The 23,159-nt window shown below is 38.1% G+C and overlaps 1 protein-coding gene across 1 annotated transcript in view; it reads right to left on the bottom strand.

The window, feature by feature from the left end:
* Positions 1-23,159, bottom strand: part of FAF1 (Fas (TNFRSF6) associated factor 1) — a 166,285-nt gene that overhangs the window by 122,179 nt on the left and 20,947 nt on the right. Inside the window, exons 3-4 of the mRNA XM_010080340.1 lie at positions 7,042-7,088; positions 2,794-3,002 (exon numbers count right to left, since the gene is read on the bottom strand). Of these exons, the coding sequence (XP_010078642.1) occupies positions 2,794-3,002; positions 7,042-7,088 (256 nt within the window). The remainder of the gene's footprint in view (positions 1-2,793; positions 3,003-7,041; positions 7,089-23,159) is intronic.

The raw sequence follows: 23,159 nt of genomic DNA, 5'->3' as shown, positions 1-23,159 counted from the left end.
GAAAAATTTACTATGAAAACCATTTTTAATGTGGTTTCTCTTGTAACAAACTTCAAACAGTAGAGGATAAGTTAAGCTAAAAAAAAAAAAAAACAAAAAAAAAAACAAAAAACAAACACATTTGTAGATGCATGCTGTGGGGAGCACTGGACTTTGCCAGCAATAAGGAGCATACATATTTTTGATACCAAATTCCATTATCAATAATCCTGACCTAAAGAACTGGACTGTTCATACAATTCAGCTGCTCTGACAGCTTTTTCAATGTTTTGCACATTTCGATGCTCTCCTCTCCCTGTAGTTATTACAGTCATAAAATAATTCAGGCTGGAAGGAAACAAATGCAGCAGTCTGTGCCTCTCCTCCTGTGCTGCCATGTGCTCCAGTCCCCTGACTACCTTGCTGGCCTCTGCTGGACTCACTGCAGAATGTCCACGTCTTTCTTGCACTGGGGACCTCAAAACGGGATGCAGTGCTCCAGATGTAGTCTCACAGGTACTGAATAGAGGGGAATAATTACACTCCTGCTAACAGTCTAGGACTTCTTTACCACAAGGCTGCACTGCTGATGCACCCCTGGACTCCCTTTTTTACAAAGTTGCTTCCTAGCTTGTGCAGTTACCAGGCAGGATAACACAGAGTCATCCTCTCCCAAATGCAGGACTGCAGCTTTGCTTCCCTCAAACGTCATGAGGCTCCTGTCAGCCCATTTCTCCAGGCTGTCCAGGGTCCCCTAAATAGCAGCCTTGCCCTACGGAATATCAGCCACTTTCTCTGATCTGGTATTCTTTGTGAACTTGCCAAAAGCACTCACCTTACCCACCAGGTTTTTAATGAAGACATGAAGCAACACAGGCCCCAGGATCAACCCCTGAGGGACATCCCTAAACTAGCAACTGTTCACCAAGCAGACTTTGAGCCCAGCAGTCCAGGCAATTATCTACCTACTTTATCAGCCCACTTATCCAGCCCTTATCTTAATGACTACAAGAATACTACAGCAGAGTATGTCAAAGGCCTTACTAAAGTCAAAGTGACACCCCTGTTCTCCCCCTGTCCACAGGGACAGTCACCAAATCATAAAAGGCAAATAACATTGATTAGGCACAATCTACCCTCAGCAAATCCAGGCTGGCTGTTCCAAACCACCACCTTCTTTCCTATGCTCAAAAAGGGCTTCCAGATAGATTTTCTCCATAATCTTCCCATGGACCAAGTTCAGGAACCACCATTGAACAATAGGCTCACGTTTCCCTCACCCTTCTTTTCACACTGATGTACTTACAGAAGACCTTTTAATCCCTCAGTAGTTTCGGCTCCACTGAGCTTTGGTCTTTCTGACTCCAAACCTGCATACTCTGGCAATATCTCTGTATTCCTCCTGGGTAGCCTCATCATTACCTTCTACCTTCTGTGTACTTTCTTTTTTCATTTAGCTTAGTCAGAAATTCTTCGTTCTTCTGTCCTGGCCTTCTGCCACGCTTTCTCCTCTTTATGCACGTTGGAAGGAACTGTTCTGGTACTTTGAAGAGGTTGTCCTTGAAGATCAACCAGCTCTTCTGGGTGCCTCTGCCCTCAGGGCAGTCTCTCATGGGATCCTGCCAAGCAGATCCCTGAAAAAGCCAAAAATCTTCTTTCCTGAAGACCACAGTTGAAATTCTACTGTTTGCCTTGCTCTCTGCTCTCAGGACTTTAAACACAAAGCTGCCCTCAATCTTCATATGCCAAGACACAGACAAAAGCTCTGCACTGATTGCTTCTGCCCTACAGCTTAATCATTTAGTCCTGAAATAAGTTAATACAAAAAAAATTAAAATAAAAGGGATGCAAAATTCTGATTTGGTCAGACTTTTATATCTGCTTTGCATGGATGCAGCTCAGCGCAGTGGAAACCATGAAACACTGATCAAGAATTTAAATCAGTCACCACCAGGTGGCACCAGCCAACACCAAATCGAATGCTAAAAGGGCAAATAAGGATCAGAAGTTTCAATTTAAGAATTTCATCACAGACATAGGGCTGCAGCACTGAAACGTGTTTTAATCAACTATTTCTTCATTTAGTTCCTTATTTTGATCTGTATAAAGTCTTCACTAAAAAAAAAAAGCACCTCTTCATCCTTAGCAAATTAACTCACAGTTTGGGGAGTATAAAAAATAACATGCTCTGCAATACTAACAATAGCATATTTCTAACTTGCTGTTACAGAATGCATCAGTTTTATTATAAAGACAATAAAACTTATAAAAGAAATCTTAATTTGCACATACAAATCAAAGAAAAATTGACTAAAAAAGAATGTAATGATGCTCTTCACATTGGGAAGAATTCCTCTGCATCTTGTCACTAATCCTACACAGAAAGAGACGCCATACAGATTCGAAAAGGAAATGCCAAGATCATCCACTCCTTAGTTGCTTGCATCTACACTAATCCTACCCCAAATTATATTTTCATGCCTCAACTTAATCAGTAATCTCCATTTTGTTTCTGAAGCAAGTTCATAAGAAAACTAGATTTCAAAATACATACTTGATAGATCACTAACCTTTATAATGGATTACTCAAATTTTGCTTTTTTAAAGCTGCAAAAAGATTTGAAAATGGTTAGTAGCTGCGGATGCTGCATTTTCTGGGGGATTTTTTTTTTTTCTTCCTTGAGGGGTTTTGGTTTGGTTTGGTTTTGGTGGGTTTTTTAGTATTTGTATTTTTGGGGGTTGGGCCTCTTGTGTTTGTTTTTGTTTGAACAAGTTTACCACAACAGTTTTCATTTCATCTTCACAAATCCTTACCAACTGTGGAGCTGTCTTCAAGTACTACATCCACATTTCTGTCTCTATACTCAACCCTGAAGTCAAGCATTCGAGGTTGTCTTTCCACTATTTGTCTAGATGGCACTACATGGCGAAATGCTGAGGATGAGGAAGGAGCTGAAGAAGCTGCTGTAGAGTGACTTGTGGAGCCGTATGCTGGTCCATGTAAAGTCTCTCCACCGTACTCACTGAAAGACACGCAGACAAGAAGGTTTCAACAGAACAGCCTGATATGTTTAAGTAAAAGTTAGCAAAGCAAAATGAACAGTATTATTCGGTTACTGTGGTCCACAGCACACACCTCTCGAATAAACTACACTGTCGTATCTGAAAACACTATTTTATTAATAACTAGAAAATAACTTTCATATCAGCAATATTAACATTTCAGTGATTCAGAAGGGCTCTAGGAGAACAGCTTAGATGACAAACAAGTATTGAAGACACTATTTCAGTCTGAAGTTCCCTATGTAATTAATATCAGAATTATCTTGAGAAGAAGGATTATTTCCTGTTCCAGGAGTACCAGAAATCGGCACCACGGCAACGACCATCTTTCTACATCATTGGGCTAGTATCACATGGAAATTAAAATACGAAATAAAGTTTACAATACGGCACGTGTATTGGTATTTTCCAATACCAAATTAGCGGAAAACAAGTCAGATATGAAAACAGTTCTGCACTTCAAGTACAATGAGGTTTATATTGCAAAAAATACCTAGAAGGACAATAGTAAATGCAATGCTGAATTCTAGCTTGCCTTTAAGAGCAAAATCCTTCAAGCCTCCAGGAGATTCATATAGGGATGTCTCCATACCTGGCTCAAGGATACATACAGCATTACAGGTCAGAATAAATTGGGAAACCCTCACTACTCAGAAGCACTTCATCTTCCTCGGGGAGCATCTGCACAAGAAGCACGTAACTGGGATTAGAAAGAAAGGTAACAAAAAATGAAATTTAAGGATCATTAGGCAAAAAAAAAAAAACAAACCCTATGATATACAGAAACTAAATTTGGAAGGCAAGAAAATTCATAGGGTAAGCCTAGAGCTTGGCCTTGTAGATATTGTTATCAGGAATATCATCTGTCCCGGGCAGTTGCAGGATAACGTGATGGAAGATGCAAGCTAATAACACATATGCACTGAAAGAATGGAAGCTGACCAAAGGATTTAGGAAATGCTGAGATGTAAGTTGTCTCATTTCCATTCTTAAACAGAACTTATTAGAAAAATGCATTCTGCCCTTCTTGAAAATACTACAAAATCTCTCAATGGAAAAGCTTCTTATAAGCAAGTCAAATCTGTCATCTAGAGGAGGCCTGAACTGAAAAAAGCATCAATGTGGATGGCATGCATGTCACAGAAGTGCTGAAATTACACACAGCTATTGCAAATCCCATCATTGTGCTTCCCACATTTGAAAAAGAAAAACGTTATGCTCGTAAAACAAAGGGTTCCCTCCCTTCTCATATCAACAGGCTCAGAAGGATGATTCCCAGCTAGAAAGACCCACACTCAAAGACTCATGCTCAAAGGTCAAAGAGGTCTAAAGACTACAGGAAACAGACTTATTCTCAGGACTTAGAAGGTATAAATGCCAAGTGATATGGTAGTGTCTTAAATCTGATGTCCAGCTATGAATTAAGTACTATAACCATTTTGTTAACAGACCTAAGAAGCAAAGAATACTCCGATTCTCAGAATTGGATTTTTTTTTAACAACACAACTGAATTATAAAACAAAATGTATTTTTTCCCTTCAGTAAATTAATTTACTTTAAGTCCAGTTGTATTAACTCTATTTGATTCCACCAGAAATGGTATTCTACACATTTGACTGGCAACCTCTAGTGGAACACCAAAAGCCTCATATCAGTAAAATAAGTCTCATCTGAAAACCACTGGAAACTAAGCTTTTAAGTCTTCTGAGACTCCTTCTAAACCACCTTCAATGGAAAAAACAAACAAACAAACAAAAGAAAAAATATCTGAGACACATTTGAGCTGTAAGTGGACACTTGGACCAGTCGTTATCCAAGTCAGGCATAACTACTCACCAGCTCCCTTCCCCTGACCACAGAATGATAGAATCATTTAAGTTAGAGGAGACCTTTAAGATCATTGAGTCCAGCTGTTAACCTAGCACTGCCAAGTCCACCACTAAACCACGTCCCTAAGCGCCACATCTACAAGTCTTTTAAATACCTCCAGGGATAGTGACTCGACTGTTTCCCTGTGCAGCCTGTTCCAATGCTTGACAACCCTTTTGGTGAATAAATATTTCCTCATATCCAATCTAAACCTCCCCGGCACAACTTGAGGCCATTTCCTCTTGCCCTATCACTTGTTACTTAGAAGAGACCAACCCTCACCTTGCTACAGACTCCTTTCAGGTAGTTGTAGAGAGCAATAAGGCCTCCCCTCAGTCTCGTTTTCTCCAGACCGAACAACCCCAGTTCTCTCAGCCACTCCTCATAGGACTTGCTGTCTAGACCCTTTACTAGTTTCTTTGCCATCTTTGGACACGCTCCAGCACCTCAATGTCCTTCTTGGGGTGAGGGGCCCAAAACTGAACACAGTATTTGAGGTGTGGCCTCACCGGTGCTGAGTACAGGGGCACAATCACTTCCCTAGTCCTGCTGGCCACATTCCTGATACAAGCCAGGGTACTACCGGCCTTCTTGGCCACCTGGGCACACTGCTGGCTCATATTCAGCCGCCTGTCGACCAACACCCCCAGGTCCTTTTCCGCTGGGCAGCTTTCCAGCCACTCCTCCCCAGGCCTGCAGCGTTGCAGGGGGTTGTTGTGACCCAAGTGCAGGACCCAGCACTCAGCCTTGTTGAGCCTCATACAGCTGGTGTTGACCCATCAATCCAGCTTGTCCAGATCCCTCTGCAGAACCTTCCTACCCTCAAGCAGATCAATAGTTCCACCCAACCTGGTGTCATCTGCAAACTTACTGAGGGTGCACTTGATCCCCTAATCCAGACTGTTGATAAAGCTATTAAACAGAACTGGCCCCAGTACTGAGACCTGGGGAACACCACTTGTGACTGGCCGCCAACTGGATGGAACTCCATTCACCACAACTCTTTGGGCCCAGCCATCCAGACAGTTTTTTACCCAGCAAAGAGCAGGCCTACCCAAGCCATGAGCAGCCAGTTTCTCCAGGAGAATGCTGTGGGAAATGGTGTCAAAGGCTTTACTAATGTTCTAAACATTCTGGTATTTTGAATGTTTTGAGGTCAGAACTTATTAACATAGGTAGAAAGAGCACTCAACACAACTGAGACTTGATCTCAAACAGGCTAGGTAAGCCTTATAGTAAACAAACATGTAGTAACTTTACTGAGAAAATAAGGTTTTATCCTAAATCCAAAACTGACTCTATTTAACGATAGCTTTAGTAAGTATTGACAGAGATGCCAAAACACCACTTTACCTACATTATGTATTTTTTTCGTCATTAAACTTTTCAAAATAGTATATTGAGCATTTTTCTAAACAGAATTTTAAACACTATCTTATTGTCTCTCTCAAGTAGCTCAACTCCTGTTCTGCTGTTTTCGATTGCCTCATCAGCACTTACGAGCTCATGTTTCAGTGAACTCAAGATATCCAGGCATCAGTACATAAGCCTTTTTTCATTCAGAAGATAAAAGAAAATCAGTAAAGCTACTTATAGAAGGGAGCAACCTTACTTTATCTAACACAGTATCTTCCGGTTGTAATTCAATAAAAAAAAAAAAAAAACAAAGCTACAAAAATACAAATGTTTTTGGCCAAGGACAGGAAGCATGGAATATCAACACCTTTTAAAAAGCATAAGGAAAAAGAAAATACTTATCCAAGAACATCTGTGGATTTGCCTCGCAAATTTTTAGAATTTGGGGGGGGGGGGAAGAAAAAAAAAAGGTCCTGACATCCAAGAAAGCATACCAAAATCTGTACTTAGTAAAGAGACAACCCTGCACAGAATGACCCAACAACCAATGAATTTAAAACAAAAATCAACTTATTTGAATAGATGTTCGAGCTGGTCCTCCATCAGCATGGGAAAATTTGAATGTTAAATCAGGTTTGCCAGGAATTTAATTTGTGGCTCCAGAAACTGCTTTAAAAGGAGAATTACACAATCTTCTTCAGATTCAGGAACAAAAACATAACTACTACCTAGCATCATTCTCTGTCTGTACTACTCCAGTCTTTTCTGCTTACCTCTGTAGAATGCCATTTTCTTGTGGTATTACACCATTTATAGCTGCCTGAAAAGAGAAAGCAAAATTTGGAGTCAAGCATACAGACCAACAAAAATAAATCATAACTTCCATATCATGTTTTAAAGAGTGATCAGCTTGTTTTAAAATATGCCATAAAATGTTCTCCATTCAGTGAATATTCTTGGTAGACAATGTTGTCATTAAAGTACCTGCTTAAAGTAAAACAAACATATCTAAGTGAAAACAAACATGAACTGAAGCTCAGACTCCTATATGTGTGTGATGGATTTCCCAGGTGGAATGTATGGAAATAAACTGCACAGCCCACGCTCAGTACATCGCTTGTACACTTGGTACACACACATAGCGAACATACTGCTTTCAGATCCATCGAGACAGACAAGGCAGACAGCCAGCACGTGCACAGAAAATCTAATGTTTCCCAGAAGTATCAGACCTGCACAAACCTATAAACCTGCACAGCTGCACACACGCTGCATGGTGCAAGCCTGATGTGCTCAGGAATTGCTGAAGTCAGCGCAAATGGCTACTCAACAGCGCCCGTGCCTCCATCACACCTACACCTTCCAGACAACCTGCTCCCAGCTCACACACACAAATACCATCCAGCCTCTTAAGAGTCCTCATGTGCCAGGGAATCCCAGAAATTACTACCCTCAAAATTCAAACAATCTTCAGGTAGAAAAGGAAGTATTTTTAAAGTAAGGTTTATCCAGTTAAACATCACCCCATGCTGCCCAGATCATCAGAATAAACAAAACATTACTTAGAGGTGTGCAAGTACAAACCTGGCAAGATGCATTCAGATTTGCTCTTATTTTAAACTACAGAGCTATTACCTATAAAAATATCCTAATGGCCTCTCTCTCATATTAAAATGCATTACATTTAAAACAGCCACAACATACCCCAGTTGCAAGTTCAAAACCCCACATCTGAATAAATTGTGTTCACAGCCTGTTACCGCATTGCTCCATTCCATGTTGCAGAAAGTTTTAATGCATTTCCAGCATATCTGATGCTATAGGAGTTTGTATAAACTTTGAAATTAATGTAAGTCAGGATGAGGGAAAAACTTTAAATACATGTAAGACTCTCTTCAGCAGTATTTAGAAGACAACTTATTTCAGACTGCTTTATACCAGCAAAAAAAGTGTTTCAAAATCATCTCATTGCTAGGATTTTTCAGATTTGAGGGGCAGTGGAAGTGATACCACGTGAGATGGTGAAGATGACTTACACATTTTACCGCTCAGCTGTTTAAACTCTGTTCTGATTATTGTTAGAAGACATGGGAGTAAAGACGTCAGAACCCTACCTAACTTCAGACTTTTAATCCTAGCCCAGCAGTGGGCAGATTAGGTGGAACAGCAGAGCAGAGAATTTAACAAGGAATGAGAAAGAATTAAAAAAAAAAATAGAGAGAGGAAAAAAAAAAACCAGACCTCCAAATACAAATTCTATTTCTGCTCTTTGATGATCTTTATAATCACTATTGTGTTCACAGGTATATATTTGTTAGGCTTAACACTAAGATTAAAGAGAGCTTTTAGCATCCCACAAATCTCCATTTTCTGCTGTACCACCAGCAATCCATGCATTTCCACTATCACAATTTCTAATATCACTAATATCCATTCTCCTATGTCAGATGTACCTGACCTGTTGGCCAGTATACCTGGTGAATGAGTGGCTGCTCCCTGATGAAGAGGAGAACACTGACGTTCAGAAGCTGACAGATTCCCTGTTACTCCAGAAGGACAAAGTCATATACTGCAACTGAACTATGGACAGTCACCATCTATCAACATCATTGTCACAAATTTACATTTTAAAAAAGGCTGCTTAATAGACACTAAAATAGACAAAATCAAGATTTAAATGCTATGCTTTTTTTCTCTGAATATATAAACATCAATATTTACAGTTTCTATTAACAGTTAAGGTTATAAAGACTCAAAAAGTATTACTCCTGAACTCAGCTAAGTAAAAGTAACTATGATATTGTAATAAGATTTATCATTTAGAGACGAATATTGCACAAATAATAGCAAAACAATCAGACAGGAAGACAGGTCACAGGTATCTCTAAGCTACAGCAACTACCCATGAGGCTGTATCAAATTACAGTGAAAACAAAGCTTCCTACCAGATCCTTTTCTAAATCAGTTTATCCTCCATGCATGGCAATAACCAGTGGTTTCTTTTCAACAACGTGTCTCGTTTATCATCATTGTGGTTTTTGCAGTCATACATAGCTCTTGATCATGTTCATCTAATAAACCTCCAGGAAAAAAGTGGGAGGTTTTGGTTTGTTTGGTTTTTTTTCTGGATTGGTTTCCCCTCCACCATACTGTTCAGCAACATATATTTCATTCCTGTCAATCAACAGGTAAAGCTGGTTGAGAGACAAAAATATCCTTGATTTTGCATCTCTGGGATAGAGAGCAAATACAGGTTTTTCTACCACAGGACCAACGGTAATAATGATCTGCTGGTGTGAGAGAATTCTCTATACTCTGAGAAAAAGAAGCTGCTTCAGCTATGAAGAAATATAGCCCAGCGTGGCATTTCCACACTTTTTCTGTCAAAGCTCAGGTCTCAGTCTCAGAGGATTAACTAAGATCAAACTTTTTCTAAGCCTAGCTAGAGGGGTTAAATATGATAGAGGCTCCAAGCTATTTTCTTTAAAACTGAATAACTCACTTGTTCGCATCCCCAGTCTTGTAAACTTGATGACATTTAAGGGGCACAGCGGTAAGAAAAAACAGCAGCAGCATTATGTACTTTTTTGATGGTCCTCTATTAACCACACAGTAAAAATAAAGAGTCTGGACACTGTTTGTTAAGCAAGATGGAAGACTAAAATTATGTAGATGGCAAATGGTAGCAGTGCACATGTAGATATTGCATAAATATTCAATACCCATGTTCTTACAAGACATCTATAAGTAGACTGTGCAAAGAAAATAAGAAAAAGGAACAAAAAGGAACAACCATCTGCTTTAGAATTTCATAGGGGGAAGGTTGTGACTATAAAAAAATAATTTAAAAAAAAAAAAAAAAGAGAACATGTTACTAAGGCAAGATCTGTTCCAGGCTGTTCTTCCCCAGTGTCAGTCTCCTTCGAGAGAGGATCAGGTCTCTATGGTTCAGCCAACATTCAGACATATGAAATTTTTTTGTCTTTCCAAACAGGGATCATTTGATCATCAAAATCAGTCTGTGTGACTAACATAGAGTAATCAAAAAGATATATTACCCTTGAAACAATGTTAATAACAGGTGCAGTAAATCTATTTATGGGTTATTAAATATAAAGATACAATGTCTGGCTCAGAGAATTTCTCCAGTTCCCAACAACCTGTTGCTGAGAGCGCTACCAGGGCAGGAGCCCTCCACGCTTCTGCTGTTCTCACGCTGTATATATCCACCAGCCTCACTGCTGGATACTGGGTACCACAGCTTCAACAGGTACTTACCTATTCTAACGCCATCACTATTTAAACAGTGAATCTGACTTTAAGTGGAAAATTACAGTGGTTTTACAAGATTTTTTTGTCCAAAATCGAAGAATCTTAGGTGCGTGTCAGTGCTACCCATACAGAAACTCCACTGTAACGCTGCTCAGACTTGGAACAGAGAATAGAAGCAAGGACATAGTAATCGTTTCGATAACAACATTCAAACAACTACCAGCCCCACAACTCACTTTAGGAAATTATAAGCCAAATTCAGCTATTCTTGATTTATACACTTTGTTTAGAGATATTAGTCATACATCCAGGAATTGAAACAGTTTAGTTAAGAATTTACTAAGCCTTGCACAACCTGATCTAGTTGGACCTGCTTTTGAGACTGACATCTAGAAGCAACTTCTGATCTCAAGTACTGTATGACTCCATCATCCAACAGCAGAGGACATATCAGTGAACAGTCCTGAGAAACCTGGTCATCTAAATTAATGGGAAGACAGGAATATGATGTAATACTGGATCAACGAGTGCCAGTTACAAAGGTACAAAGTAAGAATACTTCTTCTGGGTGTTTGTTTCAGCAGCAAGTTTCCAGTATCGAAATATATTAAATCGAACCTCTTTTTGTTTCCCGCAACATAGGAAATAATAAAGCAATAGGGCTAATGAGAGGTTACCAAATTCAATAATAGTTTGGGCAACCCAGAAACCCTGTGGTATTCTACAAACAGATGGAAATTATTTAAGTGCCTAAAGAACACTGTGAAGCAAACTGTGAAATGCAAAGCTTTTCCTCAAGAGAACATTAACTTAAATAGATTAGCCAGTTCTGACTAAATGTGACTATATTTTACAAGTACAAAGTAGTGTTAAAGAAAAAAACAAGAATCATTTCTTAATAACCTGATGAAGCAACAATGTTGATGACATCTCTCAAAATACACAATTATAGTACTAACTATTTAAAAGCTATCAAGCACACCTTACAGTGACCCTCATCCTATGGGAATGCATGTCCTATGAATATTCATGAATGTGGTATTTTAGACAGCATAAAACCTAAACTCCTGAGTTGAAAATATTTGGTGGTTATCACCAAGTTTGAAAACAGACTGAATTTGCCAGTCTTATTATTTAAAAGCAGAGGTCTACGTACACTGATTGTATATTTAAACAAGGCGGGGAATTCCTTCCTCCTCATGAACTACACAGATGGGAGGTTTTATTTCCAGAATTTAACAGTGATGTTTAGATTAATTATCTTAAGAGTCTCAAGCAGGCCCAGACAAAAGCACAGCTAAAGGCTTTCGAAATGGGTGAGGTGAGAGATCTTCCTCAGTGGCCACCTCTTGTTCCCTCTCCTTCCCATCTCCACAACCACACAACGGTTTTGGCTGCCAGACACAGATGTTACCCTAGATATGGACCCTTTAAATCTCTCCATGTTCAAACCTCTACCTCAATGCAAAGCAAGAGTAACCAGGCTCTGGTTCAATATGGAGGAATTACGGACTCTCCTCAGGAAACAACGTGGGCATTTTGCATGAGTGAAACAAATCTCGGGAAGAATATAAGAACAACTTTCCAAAACTGGGTATTAGCAAACACATCTCTAGGCAAAAGAAGAAAGCAAGTTCAAGCAGCATGATGCTGGAAGAACAATCCTTTCAGAAGAAGAGGCTAGAGAGATGTAAATTCCACGCACATGTGAAAGCTGCATGAGTTTCATTGAGACAAATAACCGTATCAGCTTAACGCACCCAGTACACGTTTATGCATGAATCATCTCACACAGAATTTTAAAAGCCTTATTTAGGTTTGACTGAACTCAGCAAGTAAGACTGCTTCAGTCTGCTCAATAAAGGCCACACAGAGCTTTACATTTGTTTAGCTAAAAATGGAGGTTTCCATTAAACAAACACAGCACACGAATGAGACACAGACACAGGGTAACAGGAACTGCCATAGCAGATGATTTAATCCAAAGATGTCCAACCAAGCAGCATCAACTGCTTCAGAAAGTCACAGGGAAACACAAGAGTAACTTGCTCATGGGACGTCTTCTTCCAACACAGTTTTCAGTAGGTCTGACACACTCGGATTTCTGGTAATTGTAAATTTTTTTGTTGTATTCCACTTAACGCAATAGCCTCGTAACCCATATATTTATTTATTTCTGTGAAACTCAGTAAGAGCTTTCTTTGATAAAAAGGATTCATTTATTTGACTTTCAAAAAACTATATTCTTCCCCAAATGCTACAACTCATAGATTTTACTTTTGATTTTAAATGTCTGGTAAGCTAAAACCCAAAGTTCTGCATTTTGTGTCTTTCCTGCTCATTTTGCCTTTTCTTCCTATTATGTGTTTAATATCTCCTTGGTATAAAAACAATTTCTCTCAAATCACAAATTCAGAAAGTTTACCCCACACTGTTTTCTACATTAGCAGAAGTCAAGACAGCTCACCGTCTTAGAGGAAGGGGTGCTAGTAGCTTTTAGGACTGTATTTTGAAATATAACTAAAAAATGTTTGTTTTGTTGTTTCACGCTACAAAACAAATAGAAATCTATTTTACATTTGACTGACCGTTACAGCATGTAATGTTAGATTTATTTCTTAGTCTGATTACACAAGTGAATATAACACCAAAACCTACGTACAAAACCTCACAATAGAGGGCAAGATGACACGCAAGAAAAACGTACTGTGGTTTTGAGTTCTGCAGAATAAAAAAAATTGATAACTCATATTTTGGAAATATCATCCAGTACTCCTGTGTGCTATCAATCCATCCTGCTTGAGGATCACTCAAGATTTGTTGAATTTAAACAAATTAAACATGTTTTTTAAAAGCTAAAAGTGTAATGAAGTATAGTAAAAAGCTCTCATCAAGCAATCTAAAATACACTAGAAAAATTATTTCTCATCTTTTGCATTTTATGATATATTTCCACAGCACCAGAAGGGTCATTTATACTACTCTGTTTACAATCGTAATTCCACTGCAATCAATTCTACTCCTCATTTAGACTAAATGGGGTATTCCCCCTGAAATACAATATTCTTACCCTAATTTTGTTGCTTTCACATGATAAATTGCTTATCCTAAAGATTTTAAACCCATTATTTTGTTTGGTATTCAAACAAAACAAAGGGATGATAAAACTCCAAATGCTTTGTACAATGGGGAGCTTAAAAAAAAGAACAGAAACAAAACTGAAAACTGAACAAATGTTATCCAGAGAGGAAAAGCAAATAATGAAATGGTAAGGGATAAAGGAAAGCATTAGTGACACAAAACAGCATGAAAGGACCGAAAAAGCGAAAGTGAATTTTAAATCGCTTCCAAACTATAAATCTGCATGACAAAGGAACATACTTTTATATACAACAGTAAAGCAAAACAGGAGAAGCGCTAAGATTTATTAGTTCCTTTTGAGCACAGGAGTATTTCTTACAATGGAACTAATATGCAGGGTTCTGCTATACGCACATATTTCAGTAATAACAGCAAATGTTTTGAAATAATGCTCCCCTAATAACTTTCTTTTTGGCAAACACTTCTTTGGGCTTGTGTTTTCAACTGAACCCATAATAACTGGCAATGCCAGATGCAGATGTGTCAAAAACATTTGTTCTGACCTGCTGATACCAGGATTTCAGAAAAGTGGATAAAGAGTAAGAGTATGCATAGACTTTTCTTGTGATCAGTTTGCAACAATAAAGAAGCGGAAAATTCAGCAACAATCAGTTTTACTAACCGATGCTGACAAAAACATACTGCAAATATTAATCAAATGGTGCAGCCAATCCAGATGAATAAAATAAAAGGTTTACTGACATCAGCTTTAAGACAATTACTTCTTTCTGCCACAAGACATCGGGATTGTATTAGGAGATTCCCAAGCAGAGGAACACAGCTTCTTGTGGCTTTACACAACTATCAAATCTTGCCTGTTAGAGGCAAGTCTGCAATGTGTTATTCTAAACAAGAAATTCCATTAAACATTCTCCAGAAATACCCATTATTTTAGACCAGATGCTTTTTACAAACAAGATACACTACTACCTTCCTACATACACAGCTACTTTGAAACCATTACTCTAACAAGTAATGACTGCTATGAGTTTAAGTTATTAAAAATATTATTCGGTTTGGATTTTTAAATAAATGTCATAATATTTAAATAAAAAAAATACTAATTATGCCCCAGTAGTACAGAAGCAACTTCTACCTTGGTTATCTTTGGCAGGCTTTTCAAGGCAAAGAAATGAGTCAGCTTCTTCCTGTAGTTTGTGTTATACTTGCTGGCATTTCCCCAGCTTTGCAAGTCTCAAAGTATTTCCAAGTGCTAGACGTGAAGTTACACCCACAAAGTTTTTACAGAATGCCAACATTTGTCCCCATCGTGGTTAAAATTTAACCAAAAGCTATAATTGAACTACAATGAAATGTCTTCTATGCATTCTGCTTTATTTCAGCCTGCTTTCTTTACAACAAATATACTTCATGAAAAGCTGCAAAACAATAGAATTGCTAATAAAGCAAAAAATTAACATTTCATCAAAAAATGCCACATGAATATATTCATACAGATGATTCACTTCATCAGCAAGAGAGCACGCGTTGAAATACTTTACAATTAGCACTCTAGATGTGGTTTCCCATTTCTCCCTACTTCTTTGGTGGCTTCAGCAAACTTTTTCCTGTAGTTCCTACAACATGCCGAAATGCACTAGGAAGCCTTTCAACAGTTAGATATACTTCTATAATCCCGGGAAAAAACCCACATTTTGCACAGTTCTTTAATTTTGTATTGTCACTGCATAATTCCACAAACAAAGCACAATCTCTATAAATTCATAACTGGACGTATTTTCCCAGTGCAATGAAAATAAACAACATGAACAGATTTATAAGAAGCTTATGGATTGGTATCTATCCAAGCTGAAAATCTATTTTAGCAGGAATAAAAGAAAATCATCTATTCTGAACTATCCACTCGAAACTCATTCATCTAGAACGGGAGAAGAGTAGACCATGATTTGTCTGCAACTTTCTGACACACATATAGATTTATCTTGGCTCTAGTCATTAATGTCACAACTTTTTACACTAATACAGCTTCACCTTCTAACTTCACAGAGAGGAACACTTATGCTTCACACCAAAACATATTTTGCTACTCCTTAAAACATTAAGCTGGACAGAAGGAGAGTTAGATAAAACAAAGCCTATGCCTGAAAAAATACCTAGGTACTGAATTCTGATATTTCTACCCCTCTCCTGATTATTTTATGTAAATCTGAACACCAACACTAAAATGCACAAGTTGGGGATAGCTACTCCACAACAACATACTTCTTGTTCAGCCTTAAAAACAATATAAACCCACTCTTTGCTATAACATACTAGTTTTTAGCAAGTACTAAAAAGACAGAACAGGGATGAACTCTCTGGACACGAGATAATCCAAAAAGTCCTGCCCACAGCCCCTTCACTGAAAAGGTGTAATAGCATGAAATATCTTATATGACACCTTTCAAATTAGCCTAGCCATAGTCAGCAGACTTCTTAATCACTAACGACTAATAAAAGAATAATTATGCAAGATTTCGCTTAAGAGTTTGGAAACCAGAAACACCATTTCCAAAGTATGTAACCTACGATTTGACTCACATGTCTCTCAACAGAGCAGGTTATATGGCTGGTACTGCAGCAACCCAGGTCTTCCAGGACCAGCTAAGGAGAGTTTATTTAAATAAAACTAGGACAGAACTGCTAAGATATTCACCAGTATTATAAGTAAATCCATTTTCAAAGAACTTTGTTTTGAAAGCCTGACGGGTCTAGATGACTCCTGACTTCGGTGGTAAAATCTTTCACAATTAATGTTCACTTGCAAAATAGTCACAACATGGGCACAGATGCTGGTTCTTAAATAATTTACTTGAATTTTCTCCTACTCATACATTCCCAGCATGACTAATCACTTGTCAAACACACTTTTATAAGACCTATGCAATTTTCAGTTCAACCAGTCACAGGGTAATATACCACAAACTGATTACAGATACCTCATCACCAGCCAGTTCTCTCTTCATATACTCTAGAAATTTGCTATTAAATTTGAATGTCTCAGGACTACCTAATGCTAAGCAAACTTCATAGAAATTGCCAATACAGAGGTACCAGCCTCTGAAAATAAGCATTTGTAAAACATAAGACGGGTGGGTAATGCCTACATATAGCTAAAATAATACCAGGCACTACTGTGATCGAGTGCCGCTTCTTGGTTACTCTCAGAACCAAAACTCTCTATTACGATAAATGAGAGTCTTCTTCCATGAACAGAAATCAAAGTTTATCAGTCCCACTGCTTGTTTGACCACTATGCAAGAAAAACTGAAGTAAAGGAGCTTATTTCTTCAGTAACTAAATTCCACCTGTTATTTGGAAAGGCAAGACACAGTTTGCTTTATAATGTTGACAGCAAAGTTTTACCTAAAAATCTCCTCTGCTCTCTTTCTGACCAGACATTAAAATTTCATACCCATCAACACAGCAACATGGCTACAAAATACAGCCATAAAATACATAATCACAATCCTGTTGTTATCCTCCAGTGAATAAAGCAGGCTTTTTCTACTAGAAAAATTAAAATAAATAGTTATGAAACAAAATTAACTATTTTAAATTAACATATTCCCCTTAGTGTCTAGAAAACTATCTACTGTGTTGCAAGTGAACCATTACCTTTGATAAAATTATGAAGAGCTGAAGTGTATGGATTTCTTCACAGATACTGAAGAATTATTCCAGTTTAACAGGAACAAAAGGGTGTTCATCTGGAATATACTTTGCCCAAGCTATACCTGCTTTACCCTGTGGGAAAGATATATACCCCATTACACCTTCCTTCTATCAGCAATGTGAGAATTAGTCCCTTCTGCTGAATCAACAAAACTGCAGAGTATCCATGAAACAGCACTAAAGAAAACACACGTTTAAAGCCAGGACTCTTAATGTAATTAAAAAAAAAAAAAATCCCTACTTCCTTGAGAGCTATCCATTTTTCCAGCCTCCCAAATGACTGCCTTCAAAGTGAAGGACAAACCAATTCGTGTCCTTAACCCTAATTCATGGTTTCCATAAAGTTGTAAATTGCACATCCCCCGGCCTCAATCCGTTAAACATGGTAGACCAAAATGAGCCCTAAATACAGTTAGTCACCTACTGAACAAATCATTTTACGTTAAAATTTGAGTAGTGCCTTGAAAACAGGAGACAAGAAGGACACTGCACAGCACTGGTTTTCCACAATGGAAGTTCAACTCTTCCCAAGCACTGAGGCTTTCAATACTTCTTCCATGAAGTAAACACGTCTCAGCAGAGGAGCAATTTAAAGAAAACAAAACTTGTTTTCACCAAATACCCAAACAATCTTTCTCTGACAAGGCTTTGCCCTGGTAAGGAGACAGAGTAATTTGCACAGGGGTGGAGGAAGAAGAGTTTGTATTTCTTACACATTCACCTTCCTTAGGACCAAAAAAGAAAAAGACAGAAATAAACTGAAGAAACCAAACATCCCTCTGGGTCTAGTTCACAATTTAGCTATTATTTGTCGGGGTAAAGTGCATTTTGAGAGGGTTTTTTTTTCATACCCGAATAGTCCCAGGCAATATTCATGGGAATCTAATAAAGTTTTGGGATAGTAGACTACAGAGGAGGAAAACAATTCATTTCAGTTTTCAAATCTTTCTCTACAGACAAGCAAGAAGCTGGCCCCTTCCCAGCCTCTTTCTTTACAGTGGGGAACACTGTGAAACTCGAGATTCTTGGATATTTACACAATATCAGCAGCTACAGCATTGATTACAGCTTTCATGGGTTTCCTTATAAAAATCACAAGATATAGCAACGTTAACATGATCCAAGCAGTGTTTCTCAACCTCTTTTAAAAGAGCAAAGGGTCATCCAAACAAGAAAACAAACTCAAAGACCACCTAAGATTTCCGGAAAAAAAATCCAAGAGACCAACCTATGTAATAAAACAATAGTTTTACTGAAAACAACCAAAAGATTAGAACACCCACGTTAGACATTTGGTACTTTTATTCTCCCTTTAGTATGCTTGTTTCCTAGCTTGCATGTGTCAGAATGTGTACGTGACATTTTTATTGTGTTTGGCTCCTTTTTATTTTAAACTGTAGTTGTTCTGTTGACCATTTTCCGATGTCTAACAGACAACTTGCAGGCAATGGACCAGGATGGATGCAAAGACACAACAGGATCAATTGCAACCTGTGCTCTCGTTGAAGTCATGTGAAATGACTGTCTCAGCGGCAATATACTGAACACTTTCCTACATCAATTCAACTATTGCTGTTATTAAAAGTTTCAGAAGAAAGCAGCTGGGATTTGGTAGGACCATGAAGACTGGGCTACCTTGCTGCTAGCAGAGGTAACCTTCCTTCCTTGCAGCACAGTACTGCAAGCACTCTTATTCTGCATTTTGCAAGGAAAGAATCTTAATTTCCTCCACATGCATTTCTACCACATTGCGGTGGTGTTTGGTTTTGGGGTTTTTTTTAACAGATGAATGTGTATACAAGTTATGCGGAAAGCCATACCATGCTTACAACTGCCTATGGATCTCCACATTTCACATGGTCTTCAATATGGAAAAAAATACAAAAAAGGAAATGTCTGTTTTGCCCGAGATGAAGGCATTCAAAAGCAAATAAAATCAATGCAGTTAATAATTATGGGGTTTTTAAGAATTAACTAGTTTTCTTTGCTACCACCTAGGCACATAAAATACACCTGAACTTACTCAAAGACACAGAAATGTCACTTTCGGAGATGCAAAAAAGATGGAAATACAAAGAATGAGAAATCAAATTATTTTTGAAAGCAGGGATCCCTAATTTAACAAGAAGTACATTAAAGACTTCCAAAACCCATTTCTGTAGTCCTTTGTAAAAGAAAAGTTCACATACAACTTGTGTCATACTAGAAGAGATTAATGCTGCAGTTGGACATAGAAGAAACGCGCAGCTCCTGTATTTCCTGGAGAACAGGCACCATTACTGCTGGACGCTTGCACCAGCAGGATGCCCATCCACCAGCTCTACTTGTCATTACTTAACTCAAAGCTTCCTTCTGCCTTAGCTCTGCTGGCAGCAAGATTTTGAATGCTGTCCAGGCTACTCAGTGCAGCAACAGCCAGCACAGACTGAGCTGACAATGACACTTTCAAGAGGACACCAAGATCCAGAAGAGGACACCCGACACAAATAAAACTTAAGTTCCTTAAAAAAAATTGGAATACAAACCTCTGGTTCCCACAGGCAGATGTGACTGCTCATTGACCACAGGGAGAACATTATTAACACACAGATGAGCCTGTGTTCCTAACAGTGAAAATCCCTCAGATCTAGTCCTAATGAGAGGAGCACACCATGAACTTCTCACTAGTCCCACAGCGAGTGCTGTCAAATGTGTGCCACATTCAGTACACAACTCTGAAGAAAACAGCAGGTGAACAATACAAGATAAAAGGGGCCAGTGTGATGAACACCATCACCATGATGTGTAGTCCTGGTTCTCCAGCTCACTTCGGAGGAAACAAGAGAGCTGCTAAACATATGACAATACTGTCCCACATTTAAGCAAAAAAATGGCCCTGTGACAAACTTAAATTAAGCACCCACTTTCTGCAGGCAGAGTAATTCAAACTGATCAAAAAAAGGTACAAAGAGATACTACATCAAAGCTTTTACAGAGCAAACCAGTTAGGAAAAGAGACAAAAGACATTGCTAGTGCATTAGTTTTTACCAACTTGTACTGAGATTTACTACACATTATAACAAAAGAACTAAGTTAATGGTTAGAAAGCAATAAAAGATACAAGTAACAGATTGTCGATAACTGTCAAGAGCCAATGGCTCATTTTCTGCCCAGAAATCCCATCTAAACTGACACCTCCATCAGAAATAAAGAAAAATTGTGAAGCCCTAGCTCATTTTTCTCAGTTCAATTTTCTGTTTGGTGGAGGCTTTCTTCTTTCATTCCAAAGTCAACGCTACAGTGAAGTAAATATAAATAAAATGGGTCCTTATATTAAAAAAATCCTGTCTGACAAATAACAACTACTTTTTAAGAGGTTCTAAACAGTGAGATGCAAAAACCCATCACCTTCTAAGTTATCCATTCAAAAGAAAAAACCACAGTTGAGAGTTGAAGCTTTATAAAAACAGATGTTCAAAATATACAATTTCCTCTTTCCAAGGTACAGAAAAGCTTTTTGTCACTGACTCTTGGAAGCTGTGTACACAGGAACTGCAACTCATCACATTTCCAGGTGCACTAAACTGCTGGCTTTACTGAAGTTATACTCTGCTTTGAGCCTCCACCAGAACACAGAATAACGAAGCCAAGTATAGCAGGAAGGCACAAAGGTAATTTTAAAAATATAGTTTGAAAATAAAAAAGATTTTAAGTGATTATACACATGTTTATAGTGAAGTGAATATGCGTTAACCACCACCTTTATTTTGATGAAATTTATTTTCTTCTTAAAGTGATATTAAGCAGTACCTACATTACAATGTTTATTGGAAAAGACATGAAATAAGAATAATTTTAAACCCGTGAATGTAACACAGGTATGAAATGGTCATACTGGATAAAGAAGAAAACAAAGCATGGTCAATCCTGCTTTTTATTTAAAAGTCCTGTTTTAAATCCTTTACAGAATATAGAGTCATGCTATACAAGAAGGATTTGAGTTTTAATTTAAATCTGTGAAAGGTAGAAGAGACCCAGTTTTATGTGCAGATACAATAATTTGATATCAGGAGAGCAAAGAGCTATCACCTATGTAATAATCTTATATATACAAAGGTCCATATTGCACAGGGTCAAGAAGTACAGTATAGATTCTTGCATTAATGGGTCATTTCCTTTAAATATGTACCATCATTAGAAACATTTCAAAAGACACAGTTGGGATTTTTCACACTTTTATTGTCCTTACGCAAAGTTTAAGATACTTTTACACGGCCACTCTTACCTGCAAACGCCAAAACAGAAGGTCATTGTTCAAATGGACAAGCTGTGAAACCATCAGATTTTACAACAGACAGAAATTCCTAACTCTTGCTTTCTCAGATGTTAAAAGTGATTGTAAATTAATAGATCTCAAAGAAATGACACTCAGGCAATAACATATCAGCAATCCTGGCAGGCTTGAGAGAGTTGTTGGATCCACTTACTGCAGAACAGTCGATGAAGGCCTGAAGAAATCATTATACTATCTATGTATATCTTCTGCATCTCACAGAACATCTGTAATGTTTCATCTCTCAGACTACAATAAGCCTCATAATTAGGCTGCAGTGTTCTAATACAGAAAAAAACCCCAAGCTGCTATATATACAGCAGACCACCACAAAGGCCAACTCATCTGCAACAGCGGGAAACTACTTATTGGCAAGATCAGACTTTATGATCCCACCAAGCCATTTATACGCTGCTATTCCATATGAATTCCTCTGCAGCACTCTCGTGATCAATTTGATTTTAAGCACTTGAACAAAGCCTAGCAACCAAATATTTATGAAAGACCGCTTCCTATATCACTTCAAACAGCTACAAACATGATTTGAATGCTGTAAAACATATACTACTCTGAGATATTTAAATCCAATTTATTTAGTTACAAGTCGAAGATAAATTAATGGCAATTTATATTGTCTTAAAGCATCCCATCTAGTGGAATAGACATGAAGACTTCTAATTGGAGGTGGGTAATCTTTAAAGGTTCACAAATAGGAAGCTGATGTTTCAGTTCTAAACTGAAATTAAAAAAAAGAATTTAGATTAATTCTTAAGAAGAAACATAAGCAGCTACTAGAAAAACTAAACAAAGAAAGGAGTTCCTTGCACTTCACTCAGGTTTGGGTTTGTTTAAAAGTAAGACCAAACGTCCAAAAGATACAAAACAGAGTAACACTCACTGAAGTAACAGAAAAGCCATTGGTGACATTTTAACCCTTGATACTAAAATCTACTAGCAAGATCAGGGAAAAAAAAATAGGATGGAGAAAATAAGCAACAGGAATATTGCATCAGTACAAACAAAGAAATCCTCAAAAAAGCTTGAACAAAAATACACTACCTGTAGCATGACATTAGAATCTTGTTTTGCAAACCATATACCCTCTGCTGCCTCTGGGCATCCTGATGTACACTCTGTCAGCCTATGTCAGTCAGTATTTCACCGTTTCTGTTTGGGGATCCTTCTGCTTTCCAGCTCACCAGGACTACTTGCTCTTGGTTGTGTTGGCTGAGGTCCCAGAGAAATAACAACACTCTTGAGTTGAGCCTCATAGAGTTCAAGAAGCAACAGGTGCACAAGGGAATCTTCAGCCTGGGTCCCTCCCTAGCACAGCCTCTGAGCGCACGACTTTTTTCCCCAATCAGGAAAATGGAATCGAGATACAAACAGCCTGAATGAAGAGCAAGAAAGCAATCTGTTCAAGACAAGAACTTCCTTAATTTATGGTTTGTTTTTGGCCTAATGCTGCAGAAGTGACTACATCCTAGTGG

The sequence above is a fragment of the Pterocles gutturalis genome, unplaced genomic scaffold (genome assembly GCF_000699245.1).
Source record: "Pterocles gutturalis isolate BGI_N339 unplaced genomic scaffold, ASM69924v1 scaffold9764, whole genome shotgun sequence".
Lineage (NCBI taxonomy): Eukaryota > Metazoa > Chordata > Aves > Pterocliformes > Pteroclidae > Pterocles > Pterocles gutturalis.
The sequence above is the reverse complement of the archived record's forward strand: the minus strand, read 5'-3'. Positions and strand labels throughout refer to the sequence as shown.